This window comes from Madurella fahalii (assembly GCF_045866475.1).
Source record: "Madurella fahalii IFM 68171 DNA, scaffold_4, whole genome shotgun sequence".
Classification (NCBI taxonomy): domain Eukaryota; kingdom Fungi; phylum Ascomycota; class Sordariomycetes; order Sordariales; genus Madurella; species Madurella fahalii.
In genome coordinates, this window is record NW_027263974.1 from 4,179,944 (window position 1) to 4,201,618 (window position 21,675).

The following is a 21,675-nucleotide window of genomic DNA, read 5'->3' on the forward strand; positions in this document are numbered from 1 at the left end:
CCAACAATTGTTTACTTTTTACCCTTGAAAGTTCCCTATCTGCTTAGAAGGGTAAGCACTGGTAATGTAGCTATGAGGATAAGAAACCGCATCCTTTACCGATTCTTCCCCATCCCCTTTTCCTTTGGCTCCTACCTTTATCCTCCTTTACTTATCCCTCTTATATCGTCTCGCCGGTCACTTTGAGGTCACGACTAACGCTCTTCTTTTTACTATCATTGCCCTCCAATAACACCAGGACGATGGCTAGCTATCTTGTTCAATGTAGTTAGTTCGATCAGATACCCGCTCAGCCCGTTGAGCAAGAGCAGGCTCTCCAAGGGCTTTTCAAGGATGTTAAGAGCCAATCAAAAAAAAATGGAAGAGTCCTCTTATCAACAACTCCATAAAGTATTAAAGGGAATAGAGAAGTTCAAGGAAGGATAAGCAAGCTGTCTTTAAAAGGGGTAACCATGAATCTACTAAACCAGTTATACAGCTTTATCGTTCAGCTAAAATAATTAAACTTCGCTCATGCCTAGAAAGACTTTCTTCTATACTGGGATATAGTAATCGAAACGATCTAAGTATTCCTATAAGCTAGGTACGGAATTCACTACAAATAGGCTTCATTTTCAACCCACACGAGTACGCAAAGGAATAAACAGTTAGACATGCTTCAACCATTATAGTAATCTAGAAGAGGCTTGTTGTCGCCACTGATTTCTAGATTATAGAGCTGTTGCGTGGCAAATAAGACAAAGACGTGATGATTGAACTACACTAGCTTACAAGGTCTATATAATGAGGCTTAAATTTAAGTAGCATTCTTATATTATTATCCCTGCGCAGCGAGCACCTTGCTGAAGACGTTTGGTGGCGAGTTCCGCTCCCACCGCCTCCCATCATCCCCTGATCCCATCTTAGCCACTGGCATGGACGCTCAGACAAATGGTCGTCTGATTCCAGACACCGACATGTCCAACACTAATGTCATTGGCACCGGTAGCGGCCACAGCAGAACGACCACGAGGGCTCTGGGCCGGCTGCTGCGTGACGAAGATGACCGCGTGGACAACGAGATGCGCGATGAGCAGAGCCATGTCACGCCCAGGTCAGCCACGGAAATCCACAGCCCGCCAGCCCCTGGGTATATCGAAAACCAGACCGCCGCCGTGTCAGGCCCTGAATGGGAAGCCCTGCGTCTAACCGTCTACCATGTCGACGACGATTCCCTCGCCCCGCATGGCGTCCCCGTCCTCGACTGGATGTGGTAGTCCAGCGCCACCGTCATCGTCGTCCAGCTCGGCATATCCATCATCCCGTAGATTCTGTACCGCGACTAGGGCAGCTTCTTCGTGACCGCCGTAGGCATCGCGCTCGCGTTCTTTGGCGGCTCACTGCTGCCGCAGTGGAGGAACGAGAAGTGGGCGTGTCTGAAGAAAGGCGGCGCTACTCTGGCAATCACCCGGGGCAACGGCAGCCGACACTGCATCGTCATTATCGGTCAAAGGGGAGTCGGTTTCGACCTCGAGATATTGGCACAGGGGGACAAGGACGGCGCGGCCCATATGTTCACTCAGGTCGTCTTGACTGTGCGAGCGCTGTTGTGAATCGTGCTTCAGATTGTAGTCTGCAGGCTAGAAGAGAACATCTGGTATATGTCATCCCCCCTTCCTCCGGCACTGTGCTCAACACATCTAACAATGCGTGCTTCCCTGTAGTTCTCCTCGGCATCGGCCTCATTGGAAGTATCTAGAACCTGTACTCCATCGGCGCGAGCCGCAGCCCGAGCGCGCACGGCATCCATTCCCGCACACCGAGAGGATCCGGAACAAGAGGGTCACGGGGGCTCTCAAGGAGGCAGAGGAATGGTACCCAGGGCTCGGCACTTCACTCGTTCCTGTCTTTTTCGCGGGCTCGCTGTCCGTAAAGGGCAATGACCTTGACTCTGGCGCGGCGCACTGAAAGTCCGGACGGCTCCGAACAAGTATGGCACTCGGATCGATGATAGTGAACCTATGGGTGAGGTTGAGAAGGAGATCCCTTTTGAGGACATACGGGAGGTTTGGTCGAAGTGAAGGTAGGTGGCCGTTTGTATATGGGAGAATTACCCCCTATTTCGCTCATACATACCCCCTAACCCTGACCACATCTGATCCCCTGAGCCTCTATATCTATAATTCTACCAGTCAACCACACTTCCCATTACCAGGTTACGATTTGAAGTCAAGAACGTGAGAGCTAGTCATAAAAGGGATGATTGGATGAAACGGCCGGGCTGACTCTCTTGCAGCTCGTCTCATTACATATACGCTGAGCTCCATCTCTTCCGATTCTCGGAGGATGGGTTGCATTGAGACGTCTTGTGATTTCGAAGAGAAGACATCTTCCGGGTTGCCGCCCTTGGTTCCGATTTGTTAACAAAAACGGGAAACGTGACTGGTACGGAACGCGAGACACGTCCATATCCCCGTAAAGTTTGACGTGGCTGCCCAAACAGCACCCCTTCGTGTAACTTGGTGCTGGTGAAGGTGGGCGGGGGAGCAAGGCCATTGGCTGGTCTTGGGACGAAGGCTGTGCTGGGCCTCTTGATTTGGTACCTCTTATCAGGACATAGAGTAACCCCTCTTTCCGAACGCAGCCTTCCCATCCCCGTTTTGGGAACAATCCCCGCCAGAGGACTTGGTGGTCATCATACTTCCCAGTTCAACCCATTCTATATTGAGCCTCCTAATCGTCAACTCCAAGTATTCATCTTCGATCTCTGATCTTTCTTCCGTCCCGACTCCTCGGCCGGAACACACGTGCTTTAGTTTCTGCAATAAATGATTGCTGCTTTGATCAGCATTCAATGGACCACTTTCCCCTCCCAAAGGGCAAAGCACACCTCCGAATCCCCAACCTCACGCTCGGGGTGTACACCCGCGGGCCCGGGGACTTCGAGGGCTACCCCTCCCGTATGGGCTGGACCGCTGAAGAGGTTGCGGGACACAGTTCCTTCGGCAGACGACCGCGCGAGGAAGTCCAGTCCTTCTTCCAAAACTGGCTGTACTTCGGCTGCGCCGTCGAGGTGCTCGCCGTCGCCGGCGTCCACCTCGAGCCGTCCGACCTCGTCGACGAGACCGGCCGCTTCGTGTCGACCCGACGACTGCCCCGTTTCATCCGCCAAATGGCGCAGCCAGGTACGGCAGCTGGGCGCGAAGTCTACTCCCACCTACATCGAGTGGGCGACGAAAGCGGCCCTCATCCTCAAGCGGGTCTCGGTATTCGTCGACACGTACTGCCTGCCCCGCAACGTCGTGGCGGCCTCCTCCGGCGGCCTAGGTCGGCGTGGGACGAGTCGCTCGCCCGTGTCGGAGCTGACGTGGGTGTCAATCATCGCGCTGAGGCACACCCTCGGCGCGGCCATGCTCGCTTACTACGACATCCGCCGCACCGGCAACAACTGGGGCGCCTCGCCTCTGTTCCAACGGCGCCTGCTGGGCCAAGGGCTGGTGTCCGATGGACGTCGAGCGCAGCATGGTCGACATGGGCATCGACGGACACTACTACCTGACGCAGATGGAGCGGCCGGAGGGTCACATCTCTCATGAGAGCTGCAACTCGAGCCAGTGCACGGCACGCAACGTTGACAGGGAGACGTACTGTCAGAAACACGTCTCGGGCGAGAGTGATTGCGGCGGCGGGGTGGCAGCCGATATGGCTGCGGTCATAAGTATCATAGAGACACCGGCTGCGTACCTGTCTTCAGGTGGGATTCACGACGAAGGTGGCTCGAAGTCGTGTCTTCACGCATAGTGAGGAGGGGCTTTTCGGATCCTCCATTCGTTTGCATATCCCATGTGTAAGTCATAGTCTCCCATTGGTTACTACATGTAATGTTCCTGGGAGCCTACGACTGAGCCGATCGCAGGTGGAGTGACGGGCTGGGCAATCTGGACGAGAATTCGCTGCTCGAGTGCCAGCTTGACCGCATCCAGAACGCAGTGGACGCTGTAGCCCAGTCCAAAGACATCAAGGGCCACCGCCGCCCAGAGCACTTCTGGCTCGACACCCTCTGCGTTCCCGTGGGGGTAGAGCGGAGAGCGGTCCGGCGGAAAGCCATCTGGAAGATGGCCGACGCGAACAAGGCCGCCTAGGCCGTGCTGGTGCTGTCGTCGACGCTTGAGGCGGTCGCCAGCACCGACAGCGAGCACGACATCGGCCTGGCCTTCTATCTCGCCAACTGGAACCGCCGGCTCTGGACGACGCAGGAGGGCATGCTGACTAAGGTGATTATGGTGCAGTTTGCGGACAGGCCCGTAAACAACGACGACATTCTGTACCCCGACGTGGACAAATCTGTCGCCAGCGACCACTGCGTGACGTTCCCCCGCGAGGCTGGCAACTCCATCATTGGCGACTTCGTCGTCCTGCGGGACTTCCTACGGGACGATCTCTTCGCGCCGCTCGGCCTCGTGTTCAAGCGCCTCGGCCCCCTCACACCCGCCATTGGCATGGTCAAGATGCGCTCGACGTCGTGGTGGAGCGACGAGACCATCTGCTTCGGTACGTTGATGGGCCTGAATCTCAAGCCACTCCAGGACCTGGAAGAGGTCATGCGCAGCGAATACCGTCTCGGAGGACAGATCTGGAGCTTGCGAAGAGGCGGATGAGGACGTTCCTCAGCATGGTAAAAGTCTTTCCTCGGGACATCATCTTCAACACGCATCGACGTCTGGACGAGGAGGGGTTCCGGTGGGCGTCTGCCTCGTTCTTGGGAATACCAGGGCGCGGGGTCCTGAGGCATGTTGAGGGCAAGCCCGCGATTCTTGACAAGAACGGCCGTGGGCTCCGCGTCACAGGGGCTGGTTTTGTCTTTAGGACAGCCGCAGACGTTCCTACTGCGGGCTTGCCATCGGCCTTGCTGGTTACCGTTCAGGAGACCACGAGAACAGCAGCCTTGAGCTAAAGATCACCATCATCGAGCCCAAGATAACATGGAAAGCAGCAACGGAATATGGCGTCATCCTCGACCAGTCGCCGACGGAGCTTGCGCGGATGAATGTGCGACGGGCTCGCATCCGACCACCCATAGACCGGATGGAATTGGAGTTGTGGTTCGAAGGTCTCCACCAACAGTCGGACAGTAACGACATCGTTACGGCCGATGCCGTTGTTGGATATACCACCAAACCGTCCATCGCCAGGGACACTCGGATACAGATCCAGCATGCCTGTATCGCGATTGTGACCTTTCTCAATCCGTTCTCGGTGTCCCACGGCAGCGAGACAGATTCCAGTTGGGAGACTGATGATGATGAAGAAGATGGTGACGATTATGAGGACGGACCGGATCTGTTGACGGAAGAAGACCTGTCCGACACGGACTCCGCCTTGGATTCAGAGGGTGAGGGCGAGGACGAGGTGAGCGGAGATGACGAAGAAGGTGACGAAGACGACGATTCTCTAGACTCGGAGTACCTGGATCCCATAGCAACGGACGACTTCATCCCCGAAAACCTTTCTCCCTCTGAGCCCGAAGACAGTGAAGAGCCCGAGCCTACCTCTGAACAACGCTTGGAAAGCCACATCAGCGACGAACTTGGCTTGGGCCCAGAAACGAGCGAGAAATCGAAAGCTCAAGAGGACTATGAGACGGACGAGGTAGAGAGTGATCCTGAGGTCGGTGATGGGGAGGAGCTGCATATGGTTGATGAATGGGGATTTGTGCTTGAGGAGGGCCCCCACCATTCTGAGGGGAGTCAGTCTCCTGGGGAAGGGGATATTTTTCTTGCGGCTGATGAAGTAGGAACGTACATTGAGGAGGGAACTTGGTTCATTGTCTGAATGGCTCGACGGATTATGCTTGCTAGCTCAGCCCGTCAAACCAAACTTAGATCGTTTACCCGTGCGGCATCTAGAGTTGGAACACCAGGGTGGTGATGCGCGCTGAGCTGGGGCTGAGCCTTCGGGTATGGTTACAGAGGCAGACAATAGGGTGAATTGGGCGGCGTAGTGGTTCGGAGCCCCGCACTACAATGGGGTTCCGCCTATCTTCATCATCCCCGCGTAACATACGGCCTCGTCCAAAGCAGACCTCCTTTTGTTTGACACCGTCCACCTATGCGGCGAATGCTCAGACTCATAGCCGGGATGTTCGAGACCCTGAAGCCTCTCCTCACGCTGTTTACCTCCAGTCTGAACGAGTTACGACAGTTTGGTTTATGGTTACAATGAATATTATGCACGAAGGACAATCTTGTACACTGCTTGCACCTAAGCACTCCGGTCTTTCTTCCCTCGAGGAACCCCTTGGTCCTCACAGTACTTACCTACCGTAGTATAGAATCTAGATAGCTATTAAGAAGAAGCTAGATTAAGAAGAGTAACATTTTTACCAAGTGTAGACCTATGCCCGCGATCGTAATTATATACTTAGGGCTTAGCGATGTCTATTGAGGTTTAACTACCTCCCCCAAGAACAAACCTGCGCCGAGGTTGACGATACCGCCATGTCCACATTCGACGATGAGATACGTATACACACGAGCCAGCAAATATCTTCGCCACAGCCAGCAAGACCGTAGATGATGACTTGTTAGTGATCATTATTCACCGGCAGGACCAACGCCTTCACGCGATACTGCATGTCGAGCGCCCCTCATGCATATGCTAGCTTGCTTCGATGTAAGCCCTCTGCCCGACAACGAGCAAGAACCACGCTAATAAACAAAACTGTGTTAGACTGTACAAAACCACCGCAGACTTTGAGATAGCCGTCAAACTAACCGCTTCAACGGTTGATGAAAATATAAGACGGAAAGTCCCGACGCTTAGCGTCTCGTTTAGCGAGACACAAGATAGTGGCCATGTCAGTGTTAGACAGCAGGAGGGCATGTGACAAACTCACCATAGTCGCTCCCAATTCCACAAAGTTCAGGAAACCTAACTGCTGCATAACCTATACCTAATCAAATCTGAAGTCAACGCGTCCATCTGGCACAAAACTTTTGAAAATCGAAAGCCATGACAACCCGTTTCCAATATCCCCAGTCCGTCCCTCTGGCACATGTCGAGTTGTAGGGTGGCTCAAGTCTGAAGGTCCGCTGCCCAACCTGTGGCGAGATCCACAGCCATGGCTTTACAGGATACGGGCCAAATAGTCAGCGGCGACAATCACACTGCGCCGATGCTTGGTTTCGGTGTGATTACCGGATACACTACCAGTTTGGCAAAGTAGATGGCGAGGCATTTGCCAATCACGAAATCGACAAATAGAGAGGGATCTTTGTAACTGCTGGGGTGGATCCATCCAAACACTTCCCCAGGAGAGATGATGATCTCTTCGATGTGTGCGAGAAGCCAACAGCCGCCGAAAGTGGAGTGAAGCGACTGCTACGGTGGTCGTATTCGAGGATGTGGTCATAAAAGCCGTCCCATATGCCTTGAGCCGTATGGTCCAGGGCCACTTCTACTATGTCTGCGAATACCTCTATCAATCGGCAGATGCCGATCTATTTCTCACTGGCGTTGAGCACCATTCCTTCAGGTTCAAGCCGACCCATCCCGAGGATTACGACGATGACGAGAAGGACAAAGATGGAATCATCACGGACCACACGGTGACCGGGAGGACGGCTTTGCACTTTGCCTCCTGCGAGATGTATCCCAGGATTGTAGAGCTGCTGTTGAAAGGGGAGCGGACCCGAATGTGAGGGATGTCGAAGGTCGCACTCCCATATCAGAGGCCGCGTTGTGGGGCAAGCTTGAGAACGTCAAAATTCTCCTCAAGCATGGAGCCGATCCTCTGCTGGCTTGTATACAAGATAGGAAGAGAGTTCCGGCTATCGACTTTGCCAAGGACGACGAGGTGAACACAAAGCAACGCAGCCGCGCTATTCTATACACGAAAGACGTCCATGAAAGGAACCTCGACCGCAGAGCTATAGTCAATCTGCTCGTGAGCCAGGCTGACACGACGGCAACCACGGCGCAGGAAACCCGCAAGCTCGGAGGGTTCACGTTTACTAGGGCTACGACTCCCGGAAGCTTCCTGACACTCGTCGCCAACTTCGATGTTCCGGATGCCTGGAAAACAGTTGGTGTCCTGTACCGTGGGCTTCACTTCCCGCCCGTCGCCGCCATGAGCGGCTGGGCGCACAGGGACGACCTAGCAGCCAACATCCAGATTGCCGGAGAGGAATGGACGGATGCAGTGCGCCAAATCTACGATTACATCGGACATGGCATGGCCCCACTGTGTTACATTCTACAGGAGTTGCCTAGCCCCCTCTATAGATCCTAGGCCGCCTAGAGAGTACCGGCTTCTCCAAAATATAGCCGTCGTCTCGGAGGTCGATATCGGTTATGTTCCCGATAATCGGCCAAAACAACGAACCGGAAAAAACCGCTAGAACTCTGATACAGAAAAACTTGAGCGGCTGGGAGCTGGGACCGAGGCTAAGAAAAACCCAGGGTAGAGCGATTGCCTAATAAAAGCTGAAAATAAATAGGAATTAGTAGAGCTGATGACTTCTAGGGGTCCTGAGGCGATAGGGTTGAGGGATAAAAGGCCTTGGTATTTGCAACTAACCGGATTTCGTGGAGCGGAGGAGCCTGAAATATCTGGTGCAGGTTTTTACGGTCTTTCAAGGTACGGTTTCCTGTACTATAAGCAGCAGAAGGACTGGCATACCATATATAGAGGGTATAGTGGAGTAGGAAAGAATAATAATAGTTTATTAACTCTCTATCTGCTGAAGTTTCATGTTTTAATAAGTCGGGGTTCACATGTCTCGACTTGAGATACTTCTCTATGTACTACTCTAGTTGCGCTTGAACTAGAGGGATTAGGCATATATATGCTAGGTTACGCATGAAGTGGGATGGATATGTCGACACCAATAGAAGTCTCTGTATCTGGAGAACTATACGAGGGCATGGAGGAAGCAATATCCTTCAACCGACAATCATACTGTCCAGCCGACTCACACAAACGTCCGGACCATATCGGACCACTAACTTCCGACTCACTCAAGGTGTGAAAACATCAAAAACCTCTGTCGCCCCCTGTCCCTGCACAATTCCACCACCCGGAACGTAAATCTTCCCCCCCACCTCGGCAGCCGACATACCATGCCTCGGGAGTTTCATAGCCGGCAATGTCGCCCAGCTATCCGCAATAGTATCATAAACCTCGGTCTGGTTAAACACCCCCCTCGTGTTCGGCGCCCGATTTCCCTCGCCACCAAACGTATAGATCTTCGTCCCAATCGCCGCAGCAGCCAGCCCTCCTCTCGCGGTCGGCATCTTCGCGGGACTAGTCTTCCACCCGGCGGCCAGATCAGCCATGTCAAGAATAAAGACGGTGTCCTTTACCGCATTCACTCCGTTCTCCCGTCCTCCAAGGATATAGAACTTCGTCCCAACCTGGGCGTACGACGCATGGTCTCTCGCTCCGGGGAGACGGGTTGCAAGCTCCGGGAGGTCGACCCACGAGTTCGACGCAATGTTATATGCTGAAACAGTATCAACAGTCCGCCCGCCACTACTTGGGATTCCACCGGCAAGGAAAACCGTCCCGTTATAGACCGCTGAAGCAGCACTCCCCCTTGCCGCCGCGGCCGGCATCGCAGCCAGTGCAGTCCATGAATTCGCTGCGGGATCGTAGACCCACGAGTTGGCCGTCGCGCGCCAGCCGCTTACACCCGTAAGACCACCAAGGAGGTAAATTTTGCCGTCGTGGACGGCTGCGTTGGGATGATTCAGGGCGGTGGGCGCTGGGGCGCCTTGTTTCCAGGTGTTGTTGGGGATGTCGTAGAGGAGGAGGGCGGGGATTGTGCTGCCGGCTTGGTCCAGGCCACCGACGGTAGCGAGCTGGATTGGGGAGAGCGCAAGGGTGATGTGCTCCTGGAGTGTGCCGATGGGGATGCTGGAGAGGTCGGCCCAGGTTTGTGCTCTAACGCCGGGGGTGAGCGCAAGCACTCCGGCGAGTAGGTTCCTCAATGAGCGCATTGTGGACCTGTACTGCAAAGATTGTCCAGCTAGTGGTGATTTGGGAGAATCATGGACCACGGACACTTGGTCGATTTCGGGAGCAAAGCTCCTAAGCAATATAGATTTCTCAGTGCGTTTAACGTACCCAAGAGGTTCCCCTCGCTCTTGGCTCGCGGCACAACCAAGACGGACATTGATTTCGCCATTCACCAGTATTGCCGGCAAACCGGATCAATTCCCGACGTCATTCCACTTTCGCGAGCTTCGTCGTGGTTCGCTGGTTTCCGGTTATCGATAGAGGTGCCATCTGCATTTCCTTGGCCCTTGGCCTCTGTCGGGTATTCGACCGTGAAAAGCATCGACACCCCACTCTAGGCAAAACCGGGCATCACGGGTATCCAGGCGCTTTGCTTTAAATGGCAGAGGACTGTAGTTCAAGACAGAAGGGGACTGTCGATTAAACGATAAACTCGACAACCCAGGCCATTGACGCTATAGTTATTTAGCCCTGAAACCAGCGTTGAGGTGACGATACAGCGCAGTCGTCAACGAGGTTAAATTCTGCACCTAAGGCGTCAAAGCATTTGTGGCTTTGCTTTAACTACCGCCAGGAATCGACAGGCTGGGGTGGAGGTTCTCTTCCCAAGCTGGTCCATGCCCGTTCACTCCCTCTCGCCGCTTTTGCTCAGCCCAAGTCCGCTCCAGGTCAACCCCAACCAATAACCACTCATGTTACCTTAGGCTCCGCACCACACGTTGTGGTTTAGCAGAAGGTGTCGACTCTTATGATGGTCCTAGGTAGTCAGCCCAGTATCGAGGTCAACACTTCAGCTCTTGAGATCAATATAGCCACGCCGGCCCTGGCACGTACATGTATTGCGACCGCCAAAAAGGGGAGGCAGTTGGCTCAGGTTTGCCCTAACCCGCCTCGTCCAATTAAAGCAGCTGATATATTCATGCGGGCCGCGTGGCTGCATTCAATAATACCTAATTACGTATAGCTTCTTCCACTTCGTTCCCTGTCACGCAACCCCAGCCCACACTTCGCGGTCGCCTCGCTGGAAGCCCCCAATTTCCATGTTACGGAAGTCAGCGGCTTTCTTTCTTAACTTGAGCAAGGGCATGTAGGGGCTCAGGCGGCCTCACGAGGCGCTTTCAATCGCGGCGGATAAGTCTTCAACGTTGTCCCTGCCTCGACAGTGGTTTAACTCATTGCACCTAGAACTCAAACCCGGTCTCGGGTCTAGTGTCTGGAGCAAGAGTGCAAGCCCAGCCATCACCTGACAGTGAAGACAACAAATCACCGTGACTGTTGCGACCGAGCCAACGCATTCGGCCCTTAATCCGCGGACTAATTAGCATCGACCGCATCACCGGGTTTTGAATCAACGCCCTGAGCTGTCAAATCAGAAGATCCGGAAACCTCAGCTACGGCCTCCCTCTCTAGATATGGAGCCCATCTTTCCGCTCCGGGTCCCGCCGACCTGCCGCGAGTGCGGAAAGCCCTGCACGCGTTCTGTTACCAGCAACTCAATAGGAGCGGAAATGCAGACCGACCCTTTTACACCTGCATGGACAAAGAACTCCACACGGGAAGGGTCTTCGGCTGCTTCGACGACGCCATCGGCGTGTCCCGCGACAACCCACCCTGCGCGTGCGGGTATACCAGTCGCCGAACCAGGAAGAACGACGGCGAGTCGCACTTCTTTTCCTGTCCCGTCGGTAGGTGCGGCTGGAACTTGACAGACTATACGTTAGAAAGTAACCCCTTGCCGGGGGTCTCGGCCAGCCCTACGCCTAGCTGCGGTCAGGCGACGGTCGATACGCTCTCTTCCCTCCTGCAGTCCGTTGCATTGCAGCCGAACCTATCGCCGCCGCGAGTGTCCAGCCCCGCCGAGGCTGCGATAAGATATAACACGATCTCTATGAGCATACAGGGGCCCGCGACCTCAATTGCTTCGCCTTGCGCCCCAGCAACTACGGCAAGCTTGGCGGGCGACGGACTCTTTGAGTCTACGCTAAAAGGGTTTACAGGCCCTTCCATACCTGCAAGACTGCCAACCCAGTCCGGTAGCCCGGCGGTTGTCTGGTCATCTACATCTGGGGCTCAAGCTGCCGGGCCAGTGGCCCAATCCAGCTCCCGCATGGCTAGCGGCGTCTTCGGAGCTACAACCCTCGCGTCGACAAGCCAATCCGGCACGCCGACACCCAGCAACACGTTTAGATTCGGGACGGCTGATGGCTTCGAGTCCACAGCTCCTAAATTCGGGTTCACGGCTGGTGGCTTTGGGTGGGCTGCTGGATTCGGGTCTACGCCTTTTGCATTTAGGCCTACCACTGCCGGCTCTAGGTTTACGAGTACTGGATTCACACCACAGCGCAGCGTTCCAACAACCAGAGAGCTCTTCGGCTCCATGACGGCGGCATCCACAACACAATCTAGCATTCCAGCGGGTGGCTTCCTTGAGTCTAACCCTCCGTTCAGCATCCCAACAACGGGAAGGCTATTCGGGTGGCCGACGCCGTCGAGGATCCCGGAAGCTGGAGGTCTCTTCGGATCCACAACTTCGGCATCCACGACACCATTCAACCCCCCAGCAGGCGGACTTTTTGGGTCAAATCCCCCAGTGGCGACGGGCCAGGAAAACAATGCAGACTACGCATCTGATGAGCCGCCAGATACGTTAGAATGGCTTAGCGATGAATGCGAGGACTTAGCGAGTACCGGCCTATGCAACGACTGTGGAGGACTCAACCTGGAGGCGAAGTTCCACCGCGCATACGACCTCTACGAAGGTGCACGTCGAGGCGAAAACACCAGGAAGCTCAAAGTATACCGATCTTACCACGACGGCCCACCGTATCTCGCCGACTTCTACTACGTTACGTCTCTAGGTAATAGGCTATCGCACCATTCAACATGCCAGCTCTGCAACTTTTTGAGGACGACTATTCCAAACCCGGAGTCCGGTACATACAAAATCCTTGTGTTTTGTAGCACCGAGAGTTACATTTTCGAGCCGCCCCAGAACGACAAGCGTGGCTCGCGGCCATGGGGTCAGTGGGACCACAATGTTTTCATGGCCGTGGTTCCGGACGTGCCGGGGGTGCCGAAAACAGGCGTGCCACTACGATGGTTCGAGACTGATCTTCCAAGAAGCGGATCGATATATCGACTGACCGAGCCGGAGGAACTGGAGTATGACACCAGGGTTACACTCCCATATCCCCTCGACCTAGAAGTAGATTGGTCTCTACTAGACTACTGGCTGGGATGTTGCAGAGACTTACATCAGTTTTGCACACCCAAGAAACCGGCTGGTGCCTCTTTACCTGGATTCCGCGCTATTAACTGTACGAAGAGCCCCCCAGTTGTTGAAGTGAGACCATGGGCAGAGAGCTACGTTGCTCTTAATTACGTCTGGGGGCCTTCGGTCGAGGAATGGCCTCCAACAATTCTGGATGCGGTCGAGGTTACGAAGCGGCTTGGAGAAAAGTATCTGTGGGTCGACCGGCTATGTATCGATCAATCCAATCAGGAAGAGAAACAGTTCCTTATCTCCAAGATGGACGCTATCTACGAAGGCGCCGAATTTACCATCATCGCCGCCTCGGGTGATGCGAGGATCGGGCTTCCCGGTGTCGGGAAGACACCCCGTGCCAAGCAACCGGCTATTGGTCTAAGAAAGGAGCGAACATGGCCTAGCGAATTCGGGTACTATGATGGGGAGGGAGTTTATGAAGACTATGACGACGAGGCATTGACGCTCCTTGGCATTACCGAAAAAGAGCTCCTCGAACGAAGTGAGGATGATGAGTGGCTCGATATACATCGTCATGGGTTTCGGTCCCGGGATCGACCTGATTTCGTCGAGACGATGAAGGAATTACGACTGTGCCAGAAGTATAACATATCCCATGAGCACTTCAGGATCTTCCAGGTGTTTGCAGACGAGTTGAACCGGCCTATCGATGAATGGATGGTGGCAATGGAGGAAGAGTCACGAAAGACACAAATTCCACTGCAGGAGTTGGCGCCACATATCTTGCGAGAACTCTCTACTAGCGCTGGAATCCCTCCTGATATTATCACAACCGCGGAGGATATTCCGAGAGTTGTCACACCTAGCAGCAAGCCAAAAGCTGGCTTACCCAAGATAGCGGACGACTATGTTATCCTGGTGTCTAGCATGGAAGACCCCAGGATTACCATCAGGGATTCTGAATGGGCTACACGCGGGTGGACATATCAGGAAGGCATGCTACCCAAGAGACGTCTGGTTTTTACGGCGAAACAAGCGTATTGGGAGTGCTGCGGCATGGCGGTGCACGAGTCTCTTCAGCTTCCCTTGTCGCTCCTCTATCGTACGGACAACAACCAGATGCCGGATTGGTGTCTATCTGGTGTCTTGGATGGCGACATTCATCACGTGCCGGAGCTGCAGTACGGATTCAAACCGGTTCATGCCCAAGAGGTCTTCGAGCAGATTGTAAAGCTGGATGGTCATATCAAGGCATTCACATCACGGAACCTCAGCCACCCAAGCGACTCGTACAATGCCTTCCTCGGCGTTGCTGCTCGTTACTCGGTCGACGACGGTCTTGCTCTTATTCTGGGGATGCCAGTCTGGACGGGGACGCTTGCCAACGGTAGACGGGCGCTGGATATCACTTTCGCTCTTTCGATATCGACTTGGGCACACGAAGCGAAGTGCAAGGAGACGGTGCCCGGTCTTTACACGGCAGACTGTGCGCGCCGTGACCAATTTCCGTCCTGGACGTGGGTTGGATGGGAAGGAACCGCGAGTTTCGGCACTAGCGCCCACGCGGAAGATGATCCAACGGAACCTTTTAGCTGGAGCAATGGTCTTCATGTCGATCTTTTCGAGGCAATGACCAACAAAGGGTGGAATGATCAGGCACACCGTGGCGTCTGGTGTGCCGACATGGCATTCCATTCAAGGGATGGCGGAGACTCAGCGCCTTTGACTGGCTGGGAGTCGGTACGAAACATGGTAGTCGACCAGGGCAAGAAGTGGCTGTTGAAGATCCGCAAGCCTCTGATTCTACGAGCCGAGCATCTGACCCAGGTGGATATGGAAGGCGAACGAAAGATGGAGCTCCACAGTTCGGTCCCAATGACGATAGGAGAGCTGGAAATGGATTCTCGTGACCGTCGTGTTATTGCTGTTCTCTTATTTGTGGCCTCGGTAACGCGTACATTTGATGGTGCGTTGAGATTTCTACTTTTCCGGAAAGTTGATAATGGTGGGAAAGATTCATGTTGGGAGAGAGTTGGGCGGCTGGCGGTAACGATTGAAGAGTGGGCAATGAATAAGTGGAAGAGAATTGCCGATTTTATTGCTGCTCTACCGGTAGACAGATTTGAGGAGGACATTGTTGTGATTTAGCAGTAGTGCAATTCCTAGCGCTCTAACGCTCATAAAAACTTCGTCGTGTGGGCCATGATCGCCGAGATCGATGAGTTTCAGTTCAACGTCAAAGGTCGAGAGGTCGGGTGAGCACTCTAATTATCTATCACCTTGATCAGTGTATTCATTGTTTCCATCTACTGATCCGACACCTCGCTGTTCACCTCCAGCGCCTTGATGGTCTTCTTGTTCAAGTCTTGCGGTGCCCAGGCGAGCTAGATCCCACAAGATCACGCCTCATCCTGGATAAGCCGGACTCCCCCCCCCCCCCCTTCCCGATGTGGAGGCCAGCAACCCGCCGACCGTGAACAGCCCGCCCGAAATTGATTAAAGAACCCCCATTACCCTATCATGAAATCTTTCTACCGGCCCTGGTCCCCTAACCAACAGAGTATGCACCAACTGACTATCCCCATTCTGATCCGAACCTAAATATCATATCCCGATCGTCGCCATGATACTGTCCATCCCCAAATTCATACCACAATTTTCCTCTACGTCATCAAATTCCCCGAACCACATTGCCGGCGTAAACCTGGCTTCCACGTTCCCCAGTTGAGTATGACAAAGATACGCTATGGGGTCAATGCTATATAGTATACCACATGCCACGGATGGTATGTTGAGGCAAACAACTGACAGCGAGAGAAATGCGGGAAACTGGCCGAGGGCGGTACTACTCCCACTACTCCTGCTACTCCTGCTGTTGCTGCTACTGCTACTACTACTGACAGAACTGGTGCTAACGGCGGACCCTGCGATTGTCCCCGGTCTCATCGTCACGGCAGGGCTCCATACATAGGATAAGTGGGCCGGGACTTGCTGGGCTGTCGTTTTGATGACGGCTTCGCTGCTACTGCTATAAGAAAAGTCGGGTATCATGATGTAGTCAGTTCCTGGGGTTGGGGAGGAGAGGCGAATGCCGCGATGTTGTCCACGGCTCCAAAGTCCCCAAACTCAACCTCCGCATTGTGGCCTCTGTCACACGGATACCTGTTCTGGACAGGCCCTATTGGAAGGATTGGCTGCTGTTGTTCAGCTTACGCAAGCCCTATTGGAGGGGTTGGATGCCTTATCTAAGAGGGATTCCTGGCGCCCAATGCGGAGTTTGACTCGGAGTTAGGCTACAGAGATAATTTTATGCCCAGACGTAACCTACCTGAGTTACTGCATCGTTGGTAAGTAGGGTAATAAGTCTTATCGTTGGCTAATCTGGTTAGAACCTTCCTATCATAAGATTCGCTGTTAGTGTGAGGAGCGAGTACCTGATTCCTAGGCCCCTTAGGCACTAGCTGTAGAGCATCTCAGGTTAGGTAGGGAATCTGGTATCTATAGTAGCTAACGCCAACAGTAGTGGGAGAGATTGAGAGAGCGGAGGCATCACTGGCGCAGACCAATGGAGAAATTCGCACACACCCAAGTCCCCGTGCCCTGGTGAACTTGCAAGTCGGTCGTGTCTCATTCTCGCCCTCTAAACCAATTTCGGAACATTTTCTCAGGTCCAAGAAACCGGTCGAAGCCTATTGGACATCCAAAGGGAGTGCATATGCTGTTGGCTCAAATCTCTTCCCGGGCCCAAAGTTTTCATTCCTACGAGTAATTAGGGCAGCGAGCTGCGATTTCCAGTCGACTTCGGGAACTCCGGAACCCAATCCGGTAAACGACGCCGAAGCAGTCGCCACGGCTCAATCCTTTGATGGATGATATTTTTGGGCAGACCATGAATTGGACAGTTCACAACAAGGCAAGCTGCGGTGCGTAGACTTGGATGAGCACCGTATCAATGAAGTACGAGATTACAACGCCTCGTCCAAATTCGAGCCGAATGCGCCTGCACCATCTTCACGTCATTATCACCAAGGTCCAATTGAGACCCACAAGTTGATGATTGATTGTTTAGTCTTGCCTTGACCCAGGTGCTTCATTTCCCTCAGCTTCATCGAGGAATGACTTGATCTTACCATTACCCAGCCGAGCCAGCTCAATCTTCGGAGAGACCCTACAACCCATCACCCATCTCACTCAACCTTTGCTGGGAAATCTCCTAGAATATAACTATGGGCTTGCTCAGCTATTTCAGTACGTCCTGGACGCCTGGCTCGGGGCTTTCGCCTGGATCACCATTATATATTTCGCGACGAACTCAATCTACCTCCTCTACTTCCACCCTGCTGCCAGATTTCCTGGCCCCAAGTTGGCAGCTATCTCATATGTCGTGTATTGTTATCACTGGTGAGTGCCGCGGATCACATGCACACAACTGACGCCGGCCAAGGCAAAATTCTGGAGGTTCTTAACACGTTCATGCAGGGTACACGGCCGCTATCCGTGGTTTCAAGAGTCAATGCTGCACAAGTATGGCGACGTGGTCCGCGTGGGGCCCAACGAGATCGTCTTCTTCACGCCGCAGGCCGCCATGGACATTTACGGCGCGGCTGTGTGGAACCAGGAGCTGTTTGTCAAGACGGACCTGTTGGACTTTGCTGCCGGCGACCTGGGCTTCATCTGGGAGTCAGACCCGGCGAAGCGCAAGGCTGTCGCCAAGAAAGTTCTGCCCGCCTTCAGCTCTAAGGCCGTCAAGGCGAAGGAACCCCTCGTGCATGCCTACCTGGACCTCTTCATCTCGCGTATGAAGGCGCTCGGTGGGCGCCCAGAGGGCCTCTTGATGAATGACTGGCTTCTCTGGCTTGGCGTTGACATGGCTGCTGATCTGGCGTACGGCCGCGAGATGGACCATCTGAAAAACGGTAAATAGAAGCGGTTGCTTTTGCTGACGATTTTTGTCGTGTTTCAATGGGATTTTAATGCTGATGTTTTTCTTCTGTCAAGGTATAACGTCTGACTTTGTTGAGACTCTGCGTGGCACGAGCTTCGCTGGGACGCTGGTGCAGCTCTCCAAGAAGCTGCCCCTGATCGGGTTGCTGGCGCCGCTCTTCGTGCCGATCCGGGTCCTGCGCACCATCCCGGCCGTGTTCAAGGCCAATAGCGCCGAGGTACAATCTCGCATCGACCGGCGCGGCAAGACCAAGCATCCTGACTTTATGGACTTCATGATCTCTCCCGAGGACGCGCCGCCCGCCAGCAAGCGGGAGCTTATCCACATCGAGCAGGTTGCCTTCCAGATGTTTATTGCCGGCTTCGACCCCGTGCAAATTACATTTTACGCCGTCATGTTCTCTCTGCTCAAATACCCCAAGACCAACGCCATTCTGACCAAGGAAATCCGCGGCAACTTTAGAAACTATGAAGACATTACCCCGGACGCTCTGGTCCATCTCAAATACCTGAATGCCTTCATATACGAGACTTTGCGTGTGCACCTCACCACCCCCACCGGCATGCCACGCATCAGCCCGGGCGCGACAGTCGACGGCGTCTTCGTCCCCAGGATTTATGGCCACCCACCCAAAGCAACAAAGGGTGGGCAATCTTACACAGAACGGTACTGACACAAGTCAGGTTGTCGTCCAACTTAGCTCCTTCACGGCTACGCGGCACGAGCGATACTTTGCCGACCCGCTCGAGTTTCGACCGGAGCGCTGGCTGCCCCGGGATCACCCGCTCTACGACACGCGGTACGCCAACGATAACCTCAAAGCTTTCTTCCCCTTCAGTCTTGGCCCGCGTCAATGCACGGGCGCGAGATCGCCTGGTCACAGACTCGTCTCTTCCTCGGCAAAATTTTATGGACTTTTGACCTCGAGGGCGTGCGTGGACACGAGCGATCCATCGACAAGGACTTCAGCGTCCACGTCATGTGGAACCGCCCCGAGTTGTATGTGCGCTTCCTGCCGGCCAAGGGCCAGGATGTTGGTGCCAGTGGCGCCGATGATCATCCTCACCAGGTTGGCAAACGGCCGTTCATGAGGGATTGGAAGGTGCGGGGATGACGGAAGACAAAACATGTCTGGTACCTTAGCTTAGTACCTAACAGCCCGTGCCACAATGATGGACAAGGATGCCTCAACGGCTAGCTGGTAGGGGTGGAGCCACGCGAGGAGTTCAATAGCAAGTGGCGGGCTTTCCCAGATCGTCGTAACGCTAATGCACATCAGTCGAGCGTGTCTTGTCATTTTTTGTAATGCGATAATCGATTCTTCTGTATCCGAGGGCTCAGCTTGCTCTTGATACCATTAGTAGAAACCGGTGTTAATTCTACTCCAGATGATTGAAATGGTCGACCAACCTGTAGGCTAGATGATCGTTTTACTGAATCTGGCTTTCGTGGATAATTGCATGGCTTGTAAAGGTGTGTTCTTATGGTTACACGGGGGTGCAAGGCTAATAAAAATGGAACGACGCAATTTGAATTTGAATTTGGAACAATTGTAACTATCGGCTTCCGTACTCACGGAAGTCTGAACGGCAACAAATGAATTCGGGCTCGGATAATACGACTTGTATTTTGTTCACCCTCAGACCAAGACACCCCGACCAATCATGCCAATAAGTGGAATTGCCCCTGGTGCGAGACCATGCATGAGGGGGAGAGGATTCGGGGGTGCCCCGAGCCAACGTGCCGCCCGGTCCACCCTAAGTGGACCTCGAGGCACACCATTCCGCTCCCCCGGGCCTGCATCTTGTCAAACGGCCAGACTTCTGACGGAATTGAATGACAAGATCTGAACGGCGATGCCTCCTCAAGATAGACCGCGTCCACAACATCGATGGAGAGAGCTTCTTCGGCAACCGGCATGAGCCGTGTGACCATGGCATTGTACACTTCACCACCACCGGCCCGCCCGTTCAGCGAGGACAAGCCGACGCTCCTGACATCTTGGTGGATCACGACGCTCTGCGCTGTCATTATCGTCCTCCGCCTCATGGGCCGCTATATCCGCGTCGAAAAGCTGTTCGGGGAGGACAAGGTAGCCGCCATGGTTCTGCTCCCGCTCTTCTTGCGCATGGCATTCGTTCACCCAGTGTTGCTCTACGGAACCAACAATGTGTTGCTCGTTGACGATGGGTCGCCCTTGTCTGAGATCGAGATTTGGCGCCGGTCCATTGGCAGCCGCTTGGTGCTTGCTAGTCGCTTTATCCAGCCAACGATGTAGGCGGTCACAGATGTCTCGCATCATCGCATCATCATCCTGACTCTAACGCAAACTACTAGCCTCTGGCTCCTAAAAGCCGTTACGCTCCTGTTCTTTGACCGCCTTGTCGGGTCCTCGGGCAAGAACCGGTACACCCTGCTCCTCCGCTTCATGTGGGCGGCCCTGGCGGTAACCTTCCTCGCCGTCGTCATCAGCGACCTGGCCGAGTGCACGCCGTTCCATCGCTACTGGCAGGTCGTGCCCGACCCGGGCCCGCAGTGCCGCCAGGGCCACGCCTACCTCATCACGGTGACGGTCTGCAACGTCTTGACCGACCTGCTCCTCGTCGTCTTCCCGGTCCCCATCGTGATCAAGAGCCGGCTCTCAATAGGCCGCAAGACCCTGCTAGTCCTGCTGTTTTGCTTGCATCTGCTCACCGTAGCCGTCGCCATCTACCGGGTGCCGGGCATCTTGGCGGAGGGCGGGTACCAAGGCACGCGGACCATGTGGGCGTCGGCCGAGATCTTGGTGGCCACGTTCGCGGCGAATGCGCTGACGATCGGCACATTCGTGAGGGACACGGGCGTCAAGAAGAGGAGGCCCAGGTACAACCCCGATGCGTCCACTTCGAGCGCCCGGCACGATACTTCGCGCGTCGCAAAGAAGGTCTCCTGGGACGACCCCAACTCGGACGTCGAGCACGACGAGGGTAATGCCGGCCCAGCGACCGGGGCGTCTAGCAGGGTGGGCTCCAGGAATATGCCGCGGAGCGAGCTGACGGATCCGAGTAGCCATGGGAAACCCGTTCTCAGCCGTACCGAGAGCCGAGATTCGCTAATCCCCAGGGGCCGCTCTACAACGGCGTCGCCTGATGGCGCTGGTGGGGTGGTCAAGACCACGACGATCCAAGTTACGGTTTCTTCGGCAGCGAATCCTGGTGAGGTGGAACATGCAAACGCGATGAACGGGTTGGTGCTTCGACCGGCGGATGGAATTGTGACGGCGAGCGCCAAGGGGGTGGCGAGAGGTTCGAGCGTTCTCCTTCAGGATATGCTACCCCTACAGGATAGTGATGGCCAGGGAGGCCGGCATTGGTGATTACGTTTTGTTATTGTCTTGGCCTAGGATAATCATGACTGGTCATCCTTTCGTCTCCGCATCCGATATCTTGTGATCAGCCCGATCTGGCGGTACAGAACGGCCAGCTGTGCCACGAGTGGGCGCTTGCGGCGCAGAACGTGAGCGAAGGG

General features: G+C 54.4%; 8 protein-coding genes across 8 annotated transcripts; 7 read left to right on the forward strand and 1 right to left on the reverse strand.

Annotated features, from left to right (window-relative positions):
* Nucleotides 1-956: 956 nt before the first annotated feature.
* MFIFM68171_08209 (uncharacterized protein) lies at nt 957-1,592 on the forward strand (the record flags this gene model as incomplete). The annotated part of the gene is made up of 2 exons (XM_071063629.1): nt 957-1,252; nt 1,331-1,592. 2 exons carry the CDS (start codon nt 957-959, stop codon nt 1,590-1,592), a joined length of 558 nt encoding a protein of 185 aa, XP_070919730.1.
* Nucleotides 1,593-2,833: 1,241 nt separating this feature from the next.
* On the forward strand, nt 2,834-5,811 carry MFIFM68171_08210 (uncharacterized protein; the record flags this gene model as incomplete). Its single annotated transcript, XM_071063630.1, has 8 exons — nt 2,834-3,164; nt 3,220-3,306; nt 3,371-3,733; nt 3,781-3,826; nt 3,896-4,055; nt 4,122-4,530; nt 4,611-4,719; nt 4,851-5,811. 8 exons carry the CDS (start codon nt 2,834-2,836, stop codon nt 5,809-5,811), a joined length of 2,466 nt encoding a protein of 821 aa, XP_070919731.1.
* Nucleotides 5,812-7,418: 1,607 nt separating this feature from the next.
* On the forward strand, nt 7,419-8,269 carry MFIFM68171_08211 (uncharacterized protein; the record flags this gene model as incomplete). Its single annotated transcript, XM_071063631.1, has 2 exons — nt 7,419-7,675; nt 7,795-8,269. 2 exons carry the CDS (start codon nt 7,419-7,421, stop codon nt 8,267-8,269), a joined length of 732 nt encoding a protein of 243 aa, XP_070919732.1.
* A 728-nt stretch (nt 8,270-8,997) lies between these two features.
* MFIFM68171_08212 (uncharacterized protein) lies at nt 8,998-9,978 on the reverse strand (the record flags this gene model as incomplete). The annotated part of the gene is made up of 1 exon (XM_071063632.1): nt 8,998-9,978. The coding sequence occupies one exon, from the start codon at nt 9,976-9,978 to the stop codon at nt 8,998-9,000; it is 981 nt and encodes a 326-aa protein (XP_070919733.1).
* A 1,553-nt stretch (nt 9,979-11,531) lies between these two features.
* On the forward strand, nt 11,532-15,371 carry MFIFM68171_08213 (uncharacterized protein; the record flags this gene model as incomplete). The annotated part of the gene is made up of 1 exon (XM_071063633.1): nt 11,532-15,371. One exon carries the CDS (start codon nt 11,532-11,534, stop codon nt 15,369-15,371), a length of 3,840 nt encoding a protein of 1,279 aa, XP_070919734.1.
* Nucleotides 15,372-17,112: 1,741 nt separating this feature from the next.
* Nucleotides 17,113-18,841, forward strand: MFIFM68171_08214 (uncharacterized protein; the record flags this gene model as incomplete). The annotated part of the gene is made up of 4 exons (XM_071063634.1): nt 17,113-17,146; nt 17,441-17,624; nt 17,703-18,139; nt 18,222-18,841. The coding sequence occupies 4 exons, from the start codon at nt 17,113-17,115 to the stop codon at nt 18,839-18,841; spliced, it is 1,275 nt and encodes a 424-aa protein (XP_070919735.1).
* Nucleotides 18,842-19,021: 180 nt separating this feature from the next.
* On the forward strand, nt 19,022-19,282 carry MFIFM68171_08215 (uncharacterized protein; the record flags this gene model as incomplete). Its single annotated transcript, XM_071063635.1, has 1 exon — nt 19,022-19,282. The coding sequence occupies one exon, from the start codon at nt 19,022-19,024 to the stop codon at nt 19,280-19,282; it is 261 nt and encodes an 86-aa protein (XP_070919736.1).
* Nucleotides 19,283-20,101: 819 nt separating this feature from the next.
* Nucleotides 20,102-21,523, forward strand: MFIFM68171_08216 (uncharacterized protein; the record flags this gene model as incomplete). The annotated part of the gene is made up of 2 exons (XM_071063636.1): nt 20,102-20,442; nt 20,506-21,523. 2 exons carry the CDS (start codon nt 20,102-20,104, stop codon nt 21,521-21,523), a joined length of 1,359 nt encoding a protein of 452 aa, XP_070919737.1.
* Between the last annotated feature and the right edge of the window lie 152 nt (nt 21,524-21,675).